Source organism: Saccostrea cucullata, unplaced genomic scaffold (assembly GCF_032062105.1).
Source record: "Saccostrea cucullata isolate Sc308-1 unplaced genomic scaffold, CSIRO_AGI_Scuc_v1 ctg16347, whole genome shotgun sequence".
NCBI classification, from domain to species: domain Eukaryota; kingdom Metazoa; phylum Mollusca; class Bivalvia; order Ostreida; family Ostreidae; genus Saccostrea; species Saccostrea cuccullata.
In genome coordinates this window covers 1-13,247 of record NW_026941569.1, presented here as the reverse complement: position 1 = coordinate 13,247, position 13,247 = coordinate 1, and the positions used below count along the sequence as shown (strand labels likewise).

General features: G+C 34.4%; 2 protein-coding genes across 2 annotated transcripts; both read right to left on the bottom strand.

Moving 5' to 3' along the window:
• Nucleotides 1–138: 138 nt before the first annotated feature.
• On the bottom strand, nt 139–4,753 carry LOC134258067 (neurotrypsin-like). The gene is made up of 4 exons (XM_062740627.1): nt 4,590–4,753; nt 2,453–2,598; nt 2,100–2,268; nt 139–598 (listed from the first exon to the last, which is right to left on the bottom strand). The coding sequence occupies exons 1-4, from the start codon at nt 4,702–4,704 to the stop codon at nt 171–173; spliced, it is 858 nt and encodes a 285-aa protein (XP_062596611.1). The 5' UTR covers nt 4,705–4,753; the 3' UTR covers nt 139–170.
• Nucleotides 4,754–4,824: 71 nt separating this feature from the next.
• Nucleotides 4,825–13,157, bottom strand: LOC134258068 (neurotrypsin-like). Its single transcript, XM_062740628.1, has 6 exons — nt 12,989–13,157; nt 11,674–11,818; nt 10,923–11,095; nt 7,248–7,386; nt 6,252–6,424; nt 4,825–5,048 (listed from the first exon to the last, which is right to left on the bottom strand). Exons 2-6 carry the CDS (start codon nt 11,778–11,780, stop codon nt 4,840–4,842), a joined length of 801 nt encoding a protein of 266 aa, XP_062596612.1. The 5' UTR covers nt 11,781–11,818; nt 12,989–13,157; the 3' UTR covers nt 4,825–4,839.
• Between the last annotated feature and the right edge of the window lie 90 nt (nt 13,158–13,247).

Below are 13,247 nucleotides of genomic sequence, written 5' to 3'. Positions count from 1 at the left end.
CAATCAGTAAATAAAGGAGACAAATTTAGGACAAAAAGCTTATTTTTTTCAGTATGAGTTTAAGGAGATGACAGAAGAAATTTGTAGCTTTTTTATTGATTAATTTCAAATTTTTTACTTGTCAATATTTAAAAAAACGACAATTTAACAAAAGTAACTCTTTCGGTCGGTCAATTCACAGATATTTCGTCTTCACAAAAAAGCATACCGACCTCGCAGATATACTTTTCTGTGAAGACGATATATCTATGGATCGACCTCATGAAAGGGCTGTATTTGTATAAAATATTACACATAGCAAAATTAATACAATATCTTGTTTTCGAGTAAATAGTACCTACTTTATTTTGCTCTGAATTATCAATGTTCCCATAAAGGGGGATATTGTAAGAGGGATTTTCGAGACCATCACCATTTGTTACATTTGCCTCAGGATTTCGTCTGCTTTTGTTTCGCCTTCCTTTGGAAGCTATTATGATTAAACAAACAACGAACACCGCGACTCCCACCACAGAAGCTAAGACTACTATGATGCGTGTAACATCTTCATCTTTAAAAACAGAATTTTCATCAGAATTTATCGAATCCTCTTCTAAATCTGAAACGTTAATTGTAAAAAGTAAGAAAATATGAACGAAGGAACATTTGTAATATTGTACCGTTACCCGATGTTGGGTGCTAGAAAATAATTTGTGGGTCCTTTTATTCCTGAGTGAATTTGGTAAGAGCCCTTGTTTGAATAGAATGCATAGGGGGTTTGAACAAAACTATTGGTAGGAGTTTGGGCATTTCCTACCAGGGCTTAGATTTCTCGAGTAAGGGTTTTTGGTTCATCCCACAAGTTTTGATTTTCTTTTTTTTAATGGGGAAATGGTCAGTTTCATTTATGACATGGACAGTTTTATTTCTGTGGGAATCTGTCAATCTGCATTTTATAGCCACATTTTCTGCTCCATTCATGTCTCGACCTTAGCTACCATTAACCTTAATCGCATTTCTCGGCCTTGTAGGGCATCAATAAATTAATCGAGGACAAGAATGATTAAAATGGTTGGATCAGCCATTGGGTATGCTTGCCGAGTTCACTTTTTAATAGATTGGGCCAATTCGGCTAAGGTCTCATTTGTACCCTCTTGTTGGGCACGGTACATAAAAGACCTCTCAATGGAGCCATATCTCCTGTTAAGGATTTCCAAAAGGGAGTAAAATCTCTCTTGTTTTTCTTTTGATTCATTCATAAGGGTACGAACACCACATGTTAGGCTGCTGGCGAGGTACAGTGCTTTTGTTTTTATAATCCCACCTATGTAAGAAAACTAAAATTTGAAATATAGCGAGGTACTCGTCAAAGTCCTCTGAGCCGTCAGATCTTTGGAGCTTTATTTTTACATTGGGTTTGGGTGTAACTGGGGTAGACATTGCTTTCGTTCCTGTTTATTTCAGGTAAGGGGGGTAATGGGAACCGACGTTGTGCTTGGGTTATATTCCCTTTGCCCATACACTGGGTCTAAATGGATATGGGGTAGAAATCATAGAAAGAATTGACTGGATGGGTGAATGTGAACATTAGGGTAGTAAGATTGTGACGATTGTCTTTCCTGTTGTGGGTTGGATTTTCAAATCTTATTTCTAAATGATCAACATGATCATTTAATTCATGATATTCCAGTCTCATGTCCAACAACTGTTGGTTAAAACTTTGCATCAGACATTACATGTAACATATCAAATTGACTATTCCTAGCAAATGGTGCTAAATTTGATGCCATCGGGGATAAGAGATTGGAAGTGGGTGAATTATTCCAATTATCTTCCACAGCATTTGGTGAAGATGGGTGTGATTTGAAAGGGACGTTGAGACTTTCTTCAGTTTCCATAGTACATATTGGAGAAAAAAATGTATTAGGTCAATTAAAATATGTAAAGAAAAATCTTTTGTTTTTAAATAGAAATAGTTTGATAAACAAAATTAAGCTAATGGATATATCCTACTTCTGACACCAGTTGTAATGTTTCTGTGTATAGCATATCTTAACAATATCAGTTTACTTTTTTAAATAATTGCAAAAATAAAAAAAAAAAAGCTAGAGAGCACTCACCTGCTGAACAAACTACTCCAGCGTCTTTTCTGTGGTCACAGTTTATGAATTCCGAAAGTGAATTGTTACATTGAAATAAATCTTCTTCATCACCATTACACATGACATTATTCATCAAGATCCTTCCAGTTTCGTACCCAAATACAGAAGAGGTAAGTGCTGTAGCATTCTGTCTGTATCGGAATGTAAATCAGATAAATAACAAATAAAAAATAGATAATTCAATCTGAAGTCTGTAAAAATGTATAATCTGGCCTTAGTAGAAATAGAATCATTTTGTTGTAATAGAATAAAACAATATTTTTTTTTCCAAAATCTATTTTTAGTTTGTTTTTGATACAAGATAACAACACTTGCCTTGAGAATCCCAGCATGAAACAAACGACAGCAGCATCTCTATCATCCCATTCGTCGTTGCAAACCGTTCCCCATGAACCGTTATAGAAAACCTTCACTAGACCTTCCGTTGGTGTCTGACCACTAACCAGTTTTACTTTTCCTAGATACAATGATCATGATGATTCGTATCAGTTGTAAAACATTCACAGAGTATCAAGTTTATATCTGGATAGGCTCATGGCTTTCCATATCGCATTAATGCATCTACAGTTTCTGGCCATAATACAGTACGCAAAATGGCGGCCGTAAAAAAATTAAACATGCATTTTCTTTCTCTATATCTCGGTAGATTGAAAGTAACAAGTTTTGACAGTCATGTGCATCCATTCATAAGCGTCATATCTGACGTCACGCAGAACTGGGGTTCCGTTCATCTATTCTTAGAATAGATTAGTACGTCATACAAAATGGCTCCGAGGGGGAAAGACATGTCAACAGATAAAAAGCAGACGATTGTTTAGATGTATAAAAATGGTTTAAGTAGCCGAAAAATTGCAGAACTCGTTGGAATTAACCCAAATACTGTGCAGAAGGTATTGAAAAGAAATCAAGAGAGGGGTTCAGTGGAAATCAGAGAAAGATCGGGAAGGAGAAGATTGGTGAGTGAAAGGGGGATCGTGTGTTAGAAAGATTGGTCAAGAAGAATCGGCGACAGACTTTGTCTGATTTAACCCGCAGTTTAAACGAATCTTTACCCCAGCAAACTTCTAGAAGGACAGTTCGACGAAGGTTAAAGGAACAGTGTTACAGCGATGCTGTGCTTCTGAAAAAATAACGATTTCTAAAAATAATCGCCAAGCCCGAATTTCCTGGTGCCGGACTAAATTGGCCTGGACAGTTGAACAAAACTGGTCACAAGTTATTTTCAGTGATGAAATGAAAGTTGTGTTAGGCAAGGACAGGAAAGTACATGTCTGGAGGAAACCCGGTGTACGATTTCAGCCAGCTTGTCTCGGTATGTATACAGTAATCACTCTCCCCCCCCCCCCCACTCGGGTATATCACCGTCACTTGGAAAGAAGAAAATAAATTATAATGTTCCTACCCTTACTTGGCCAAGTCAATCTCCCGATATTAACATTATAGAAAATATATGGAGAACAATCAAAGTTCGACATGAACACCGGTTACAGGACATTAAAAATCGGCAGCACTTAATTCGAGTCGTAAAAGAAATTTGGGTGTCGATCGATTCCAGGGCTATAAAAAAATTATACAGGTCTATCCCAAAGAGACTTAAGGCTGTCATAAAGGCAAAGGAATATATTACGAAATATTAATAAGGTAAGACATATTCCACTTCATTCTTAGTGAAAAAATGACGAACGAAATCTCAGGTGTCAAAACATTTTATTGAAACGGCCGCCATTTTGCGTACTGTATTATGGCCAGGTACTGTAGGTTTGGGTTAATAGTTTGTGACATGATAATGCTATAATGATAAAGCAATGGTACAATGACGATGAAGCAACATTGCAATAGTACAATGGCATTGGCGCGATTGCGCAACCGATGACAAAAATATAGTGGCACGAAGAAGTGAGTTTGACAAACAAGATTATTTAAACTTTACCATTGTCAGTATTAATATTCCTTATCCATGTTGTAATACCCTGCTATCATCTGCATATACTAGTATATGATGTTTACATTTTCCAACTTATTCGATACCCAAAGTCATGCTCCAAGTATGAGCACATTTCAAACCGAGGTAGGATACTCACAGATAAGTTGATGTTACAAGAATTTCAATTTCGTATTTTTTTCGTTGTCGTTGACTCGTTCCATACCAATTGATAGACATTTGTTTTTATACTGAATTCGACAAAGGAATGTTCCGTCTACCTCTCACAGTCAACATGACAGGTTGACAGTGAATCCTTACTCTTCCTAAGCACTTGATCCTACCGCTGGAATCCCCAGCATTCCGTGTTTACCCCCCTTTGACAAATTTGTGTTCTTTTAGAATTTTTGAGATCGATCACTGATCCTTATCTTTACCCATTTTATTGTTTGATGAAGGTGGCTATAAGAGTTGTGGAAGATACATTTAACTTAAAAAGTGATTTTGCAAATGCAACCTACATGTACCTTGTGTACAATTGACTGCTGCGTAATAGTTTTGACTACATTCTTGTTGTATCAGTGTTGAGTGATTACAATGAAATATATCCAATTCATTCCCTTTGCATTGAACATCGGCCATCCAAGCATTATTCCTTTGCTGGGCAACTGTTTTGAAAGATTCTGCTCTCGATCTTTTGATTTTTCTGAAGACATAGAAATTATTGCATAATATGCATAAAAAATCAACTTTATGGAAGAAACTTAAATGAATGGACTATGTTCTTGCTAAAATCTCTTTCTCTCTCTCTCTCTCTCTCTCTCTCTCTCTCTCTCTCTCTTGCCTTGAAAATCCAAGCATTAAACAGACAACAGTAGCGTCCCTATCGTCCCAACCATCATTACAAACTGATCCCCAGACACCCCTATACATGATCTCTACACGACCGTCAGTTGAAGATGATCCATTAACAAGTCTGATCTTTTCTGCAAATAAATGTGTACGTATATCGATGAATAATTAATTTCTGCTCCTTCTTAATTTTAATTCAATACTTATATTTATAGCAATTCTCTATAATGCATTAATCTCTTTGATCGAATCTTTACGACAAAACAATTAAGCATCATTTTTCATCGCAAAACACGTATTTGTATCTATCACGCGTTCAACTGTTCTAGTATACGCGTCCGTTTTCTTTCGTTCACCCGAAATTTATTACTGTTATTTATTCATAATGTACATGTACTTACTTGAGTCTAAGAGAAGAAACAAATTTTTCTTTACACCTTATTCAACCCCTAATCATGATTTTCAAAAATATGCATCATCTTTTGAGGAGGTCCAGAATTATTGGATTGAGGTGGGAGAATTTATTCAGAATTAAACATTTTTTACACATTAAAAGGATTATTACATCAGAATGTTCTTTATCTTTATAAATTACACAATATATGTAATTCCATAGAGTGACTCTTTAATATTTAAAATCTGTTATAATTTTCTATCGAATAAACGACAGGACCTTTTTGTAAAACATCGACTTTTACTTATCGCATAAAAAACGTACGTTACACAGATCATGATTTATATTCTTTAATTGAAATATATTTTTAAAAATAGGTGCTGCATGTGTCTGATTTTAATTTATATTTTATGTAGCCAACATTTAATTCTTTTTTAATTTTAATTAATATTTTATACAGCCATTATTTACTTAAGATATTGATAAACTTTGAAGGGGTATCGTTTTTGTTCGATTTTCATTCGACGAAATATAAGTTTTCAAAATCTTCTCGACTATCGTCTTCATCATTCAGATGCATGTCTTTTTTCACGAAGGTTTTTGATGATAAAGACTCTAGGTTTCATTTTTTACTTCGTTTATTTTCCGGGCGACAATTGTTGGTTACGTCAATGTATTCTTGTTTCTTTCTGTTTTATAATATGCACATGGAGACATGGACATGCATGTCAGTATACTCTCAATTGTAGACAAATCGGTTCGGCTAAGTATCCCTGGAAATATGTGTTTAACTAGGCTTTATTCTGTTTTGAATTAGGTAAATTTTTAATTGCTAGGCATTCAATAGTAAAGCATGAAGAAATATGAAGAAATCTGATCATGCAATTTGTTTCATAATGTGTTTATCCGAAAAAGAATCAAACATATAGCTTAATTTTTCTACCTGGGGCACAAATAACTCCTGCATCTTCGTGATGTCCACAATTCTCATTCCCAAGTTCTCGTGCTTTACAATGCGCTATATTTCTGTCATCTTCAGTACATTCTACGTCATCCATCCAGATAGTTCCTTTTCCTTTCCCGAAGAAAGCTCCCCTCTTAGCAACTGCATTTTCCCTAAGAGCAATATTAAAGGTAAAAAAGAAAATTTTGAATAGAATTTGGAATAAACATTCACACATGTGTATTTAAAATCAATGTTAAAAGTCTAAAAATCAAAGGAAAACATTAATTAAATGGTATAATTTCTTCTAGGCATCTAAGACATGTCAAGTATTAAAAAAATAGTATTGTTTTCATGCTTCATTATAAAAGTGTGTTAGTTGAATTACTTTTTCTGTAATAAAAAAAACAGTTTAAACTAAATCAGCAGTGCACCCTATCAAACAATATAATATGATCATGCAGATAACGGACAGTAATCAAGCTCAGATGTCCATTTAAACAATATAAACCGGAGGCCCGTTTCAAAAAAAGTCGTACGACTAGTCGTAACTATAAGCTGGAGTAATTCGGAACTAGCCCGGGGCCGTTTCATCAAAGGTCTAACGTCCAGTCGTAGCGCTACGCTGGCGCAAAGTCGTGACTAGCAAAATATTTGTTTTTCATTTAAGAGCCTGCGTATCTTTACGCTGGAGTTAGAACAAAATTTACGTCTACTCATGGGTAGGCAAAACTATAATTTACTATATTATCAAGGTATTTACGTAACTTAATGTAATCTATTTACTCAAATTATTCTTTATGATAAAGTATCATACTATAAATGTTTTACACTCACCTTTTTTAATAATTGCAGAGAAGACTTGTATGTTCGTATTAATTTAATTTGCAAAAGTTATATTATTACATGTAGCGGGCAAGTGTGATGATTTAGCCCTAAAGATAAAAACGTTCTCGAGTTAAGTAAACAGTAGTTCCCTATAGTAAATTTCGTTACCTTGAAAATCCCAACATTCCACAGACAACAGCAGCGTCATTGTTGTCCCATTCATCGTCACATACAGTTCCCCACACACCATCGAATTTGACCTCAACTCGCCCTTCATAAGCCGAGGACCCATTGACAATCCGTAGATCTATATCATATACAATATTTTTAAAAAATCTGTTCTCCCATTTAAAGTTTTGAATATCACGGAAAAAATTCACAGAACTTTAATAAGAAGTTTATTGTATCAGAAGAAAACCATTCAATCAACAAAACCCTTCGATTTATTTTTATTAAAGAATCAAACCCATTTTTATTCTTAAACTATCGCAGAATAAAAAAGTTAATACCTTAATACAATTTCTTTTTCAAATATCTGATTTTTTTTTTCTTATGCACCAATTTTTTTGTACGGTTTTTCAAATGTTTTCAAATATATGTTTTAAATAGGTTTAATGAGGTCAATTTTTTACTTCGAAATTCTCAGTAGTATTGTTTAGAAATTTTGTTTCTTTTCATATCACATTAAGATGTCGAAAAGAATCTCAAGAAAGTGGATATTTTATTCTTTTTGAATAAGTTGTATCTTTGTGCGCAAAAATTCCTTAATGATTCCTAAGAAATAATCACTCCTTTTATAATTGGTGCGTTTTAATCCTAAACCTAAATTCTCGGCCATTCAATAAAATACGGCTACATAATATGTTTACAAACATTTTTAAAACTGGACATGCATAAAACAATGTATAAAACAGAAAAGTCTTTGTGGTAATAGTTTTCTTCAAATGTAACATATGGAGATAATGAACAGTATTTTAATCTCATTCAAAGAATAAAAATCAGGAGCAGGGCAAACACGGGCATCTTAAACATTAGAGGTGGGGTCAGGTGCCATGGAGAAGTGAGAATCCCTTGTCGACCGGTCACACCCGCCGTCTGATCCTTGTCATAATCGGATAATAACGAAAAAATCCGTAGTCAATTCAGTGTGTAAATTATACGGCCCAACAATAAGTTTGTAATGAAACATATAGAGATAACGAATAGTATTCAAGATCAAAAGTCCACAAAACAATACAGAATAGGAGCAAAGCAAACACAGACCTCCAACAAATGAGAGGTGGGATCACGTGCCATAGAGGAGTGGGCATCCGGTCACACCCGCCGTGTGCTCTTTGTCATGATCAGGTCCGATGTCAATTCAGTGTATAAATCAGTCAGTATTTGACTCAGTGATAAGTTGTGTTTGCCAACAAGGTTATTGTATCGACTATCAAACTTACGAAATGATGATCTTAAACAAGATTGCCTATATTTTTGTTAAATCAACTTGTTTATCAAAAGTTTACCTCGTTTAGAAGCGTAGATTCGATACGCTTTTGCGTATCGAATCAATTGAGATGTACATAAACTCTGGATGCAGGCGATAAAGGTAAATTCCTGCATAAGTCAGGGAAGTTGACAACAAGAGGCCCATGGGCCACATCGCTCACCTGAGTAATTTTTGTGATACAGTTCTTTACCAGATTTCCCCTCCTCTTATATCTATTGTGGCCCCCTAACCCCCCACTACTCCCCATCTTGATTTTAATGATTTAGAATCTACACTACCCCAGGATGCCTCCACCAAAGTTTCAGATTTCCTGGCCCAGTGGTTCTTGAGATGAAGATTTTTCCTATATATTTCTAAATAAAAATTGGATTCTCTATTGTGGGCCCGCCCTTCCCCCAGGGGTTATGATTTTAACAATTTAGAATCTACACTACCCAGGATGATTTCACATATGTTTTAGCTATCTTTGCCCACTGGTTCTTGATCAATAAGAAAATTTTTAAAGATTATTCCTATGTATTTATATGTAAATCTTGAATTTCCTAATTTGGCCCCGCCCTACCCCCGGGGTCATGATTTGTACAATTTAGATTCTTCACTACCCCCAAGATGCTTCTATATTAATTTCAGCTTTTCTGGCCCAATGGTTCTTGAGAAGAAGATTTTGAAAGATTTTTCCTATGTAAAACTTGCATTTCCTATTACGGCCCTGCCCTTCCCCCGGGGGTCATGATTTTAACAATTCAGAATCTACACTACACCAGGATGCTTCTACATAAGTTTCAGCTTTCCTGGCCCAGTGGTTCTTGAGATGAAGATTTTTAAAGATTTGTTCTATATATTTCTATGTAAAACTTGGATTTCCTATTGTGGCCCCGCCCTACCCCCGGGGGTCATGATTTTTATAATTTAGAATCTACACTACCCTAGGATGATTTCACATAAGTTTCAGCTTTTCTGGCCCAGTGGTTCTTGAGAAGAAGATTTTAAAAGATTTTTCCTATATATTTCTATGTAAAAATTGGATTTCCTTTTGTGGCCCCGCCCTACCCCGCCCTACGGCAAGTGTTTTCATCTTCTCCTGTATACGATTTTGAATAAATTCTGCGTCAAATGCATACCAAAATAGCTCTGCTAATAACGGGGTGAAGTTGGTACTCATTGGAATTCTGACAGTTTGTTATAAGACATGATATTCAAAAAGAACATAGATAGTGTCACTCAGAAACTCAATTTACTTTTTAATATTAGCTTTAGAGTTCTTGCATGTACAATCAGAATGTTTTTGACAGAATGATTTTGCAAATGACTAATGGAAGTAAATGTACGATTTCAAATTTTATTGAAACAGCAGAAGTCAATGGTGTCAAAACGATTGGACTTCACTTTAACACTGGGAGTGGTTGTATAAAGCGTTAAAAAGTAGAATGTTTTGATGTAATTGATTTTAATAAAATTTTGTGATTTCAAATTTCTAAATGTTCCTTGGAATTTTTAAGTATCTACATCTGAAATACACCACTTCTCGAATGTATTGTTGCATATATAGTCCTCTTGATGTTTCTCCTTCAATATTGTTTATACTTTAATGAGAAGTAAAGAAAGGGAATATTTACTGGAAGCCACTACGTGTTTTCATTTCTGAGGATTTTATAAAGTTTTAAATCCAGTATACATGTATGTATGATATGGTAATTCATATTCATTTTTGTTTTGGGGAATATTGAAAATGTACAAAACTGGCATATGATTTTGAAGAATTTCCTCCTTAGAAAGGAAGCTATGGATATAAGTTGGATTACAAATTGTAGAACTAAATCGCAATTCTTCTTAAATACAATTAAAGCAATGAACCTTACAATTTTGTTAGCAATATCTTTAAAAAATTATTTGACATAAGTACGTAACGATGTTTGAACATTTTATGTATTGTGAACAAAAAAAAACTTTAGAACTATCAGTGTTTAAAAATCTGATATTAGTATCTTACCTTAAATGAGAAACTACATGTATACCAAAAGGTAAAGCGGCAAATATTCATTAAACTAGAGGTACTTTGAGCAATGAGCTCACTAAATGATGTCCCCGCCTCCCGTATGTATAAAACGGCAGTGTCTATGTTTTGCTATGGTAAACCCAAAATATGTGTTGGGTCGAAAATAAAATAGGAGGTGCACAATGGCAATATGTAATAAAGGTTCTGTGAAAGTTTCATCAAATTGCATTCAGTGGTATGGGAGGAGTTGCGGATAAGAGATGGGTACCCCAAAGTGTAACAGACAGACGGACGGACATAACAATTACTATATACCCTCAGCGAGGGTATAAAATACTGCTGTTGATTTTCTTACCAAGTGAGCAAGTAACTCCCAAATCTTTGCTATGATCACAATTGTCATCGCCAAATTCTGCTTTAGGACACTGGAATAAATTTATCTCATTCCCTGTACATTTAACCTTGTCCATCCATATAGGTCCATATCTTGGTTCAAAGATAGACCCGTTCTTGGCCACTGCATTTTTTCTGAGAAGATTCATAATTTTTTCCCAATTTACCCTGTTGTTATCTATCATCTTTTAATTCTTGTTTATTAGTTACCAACTTCTTTCAATGAATTGTTTTAAATTAATTCTTAATTCTCTTTGTCTCAGGTTTATCTTTAAGGGCAGATGATACATTCTTTAATCATTAAATAAGTTTTTTCAAGATTTTGTCTTTGAAGTATTGCTACTTTGATATGTTCACTAAAAAAATAGTTCTCTTACCAGGTATTTGTGCAGGATAGCAGAGCGTAGTATTTCTTATATACATCTAAGCCTTATGGGAAAAATCTTACAAAACCAACTTTTTTGGTGTTTTGATTTTTTAATGACCAGAAACTGGTTTAGAAATCAGATCGTCATTGAATTTTTGAATCTTTTTCATACATTATAAAAATATACAAAATTTGAGGAACGTATCATCTGACCTTAAATGAAATTTTTGTCGGGTTTTATTTCCGTTATTTTTATTCCGAAAAAATTCAAACTTTTTTTAAAGTACTGGCTATTCAAATAATCACAAGAAGCAACAAACAAATAATCATGTCTCCAGGGTCTCACCTTGAGAATCCAAGCATTGAGCACACTACAGATGCTGCATTGTCGTCCCAGTCGTTATTACAGATAGTTCCCCAGGCACCTTTAATTTTTATCTCCACTCGACCCATCGCAGTTGTGCTTCCATTAGCAAGTCTAACATCCTCAACTGTAATACAACCTCCGATAACTTTAAGCTACATATTCTAAATAAATTTATTGCATGCTTAAAAAAACTATCAGAATTCTTGTTTTTTGTTATTTTTTTAAGATCATGCCCAGTCGCTTTTCTCACATGATCATTTTATGCATAAACGAATTTTGCTTGTTTAAATGCATAAATTTTCACTCTAGCAAACTTTGTTTATGTATAAAATTATCACGCAAGCAAACTGATTAAACATCTGCAAAGCAACAGACAATAGGCAGCATCATGCACTTCCGTCACTTACGCTTTTGCAAATAGCTTTAGGAATATATTTTTTTTTCATAAATATTTCCATGTAAAACTTGGATTCCCTGTTGTGGCCCACCCTACCTCTGGGGTTATGAATTTAACAATTTCGAATCTACAGTACCCGAGGATGCTACCACATACGTTTCAGCTTTTAAAATCCAGTGGTTCTTAAGCAGAAAATTTTCCCATGTATTTCAATGTAAAATTTTTGCCCCACCTTACCCCCAGGGATCATAATTTGAATAATTTAGAATTTACAAAATCCGAGGATGCTTACACATACGTTTCCGATTTTCTTACACAGTGGTTCTTGAAAAGAAGATTTTTAATGACCCATGCAGCACTATTTTTCTAGATTATCACCCCTTATAAGGAGCTGTAGCCCTCCCTTTTACACAATGATGCTTTGTACAATTTTCTTTAAAATTTGCCGGCCCAGTGGTTCTTGAGAAGTTGAAAATGTAAAAAGTTTACAGACGGACGACAGACAATGGGTGATCATAGAAGTTCGTCTGAGATTTCAGTACAGGTGACCTAATTACAGTACAGAAAACTATTACTTTTAATCAATGGAGAATATATATTTACCATTTAACAGTTTAACTTCAGTTCTATCATGGAATGTATTTGAATAATATATATGTAAGATATATGGCTAGGAAAACAATAGTAATATATTGATGCAAACCAAGGTTTAAACAATTTTTTTTCGACCAAAGAACTAGTTTGTCTCTTGCAACGATGATAGATTTATGAGGAAATTGCAGTGATTTATCAGTATTTCAACTTTTTTACGAGGTATATTTCAGAGGATGGTGATTTTGTTTACTTATCTGTGTTTAAACATTTCTTCATTGTTGTAGATTTAAAATTCATACGTACCACGTGAACAAAGTACTCCTGCATCCTCACTGTGTTGACAGTTATGTGTGCCTAATGCTGTACTATTACATTGCAATATAATAGATTCATGACCATTACATGACAAATCGTCGATCCAAATTTTGCCACTTCCTTGTCCATAAAATGCGCCCGATTTGGCTGTTGCAAAATTTCTACCCGAAAAATATCAATAAAAACAACAAGTCTTTAGTAATACTTTTATAATTGACAAATCTATAATAAACATGAGATATTGAAA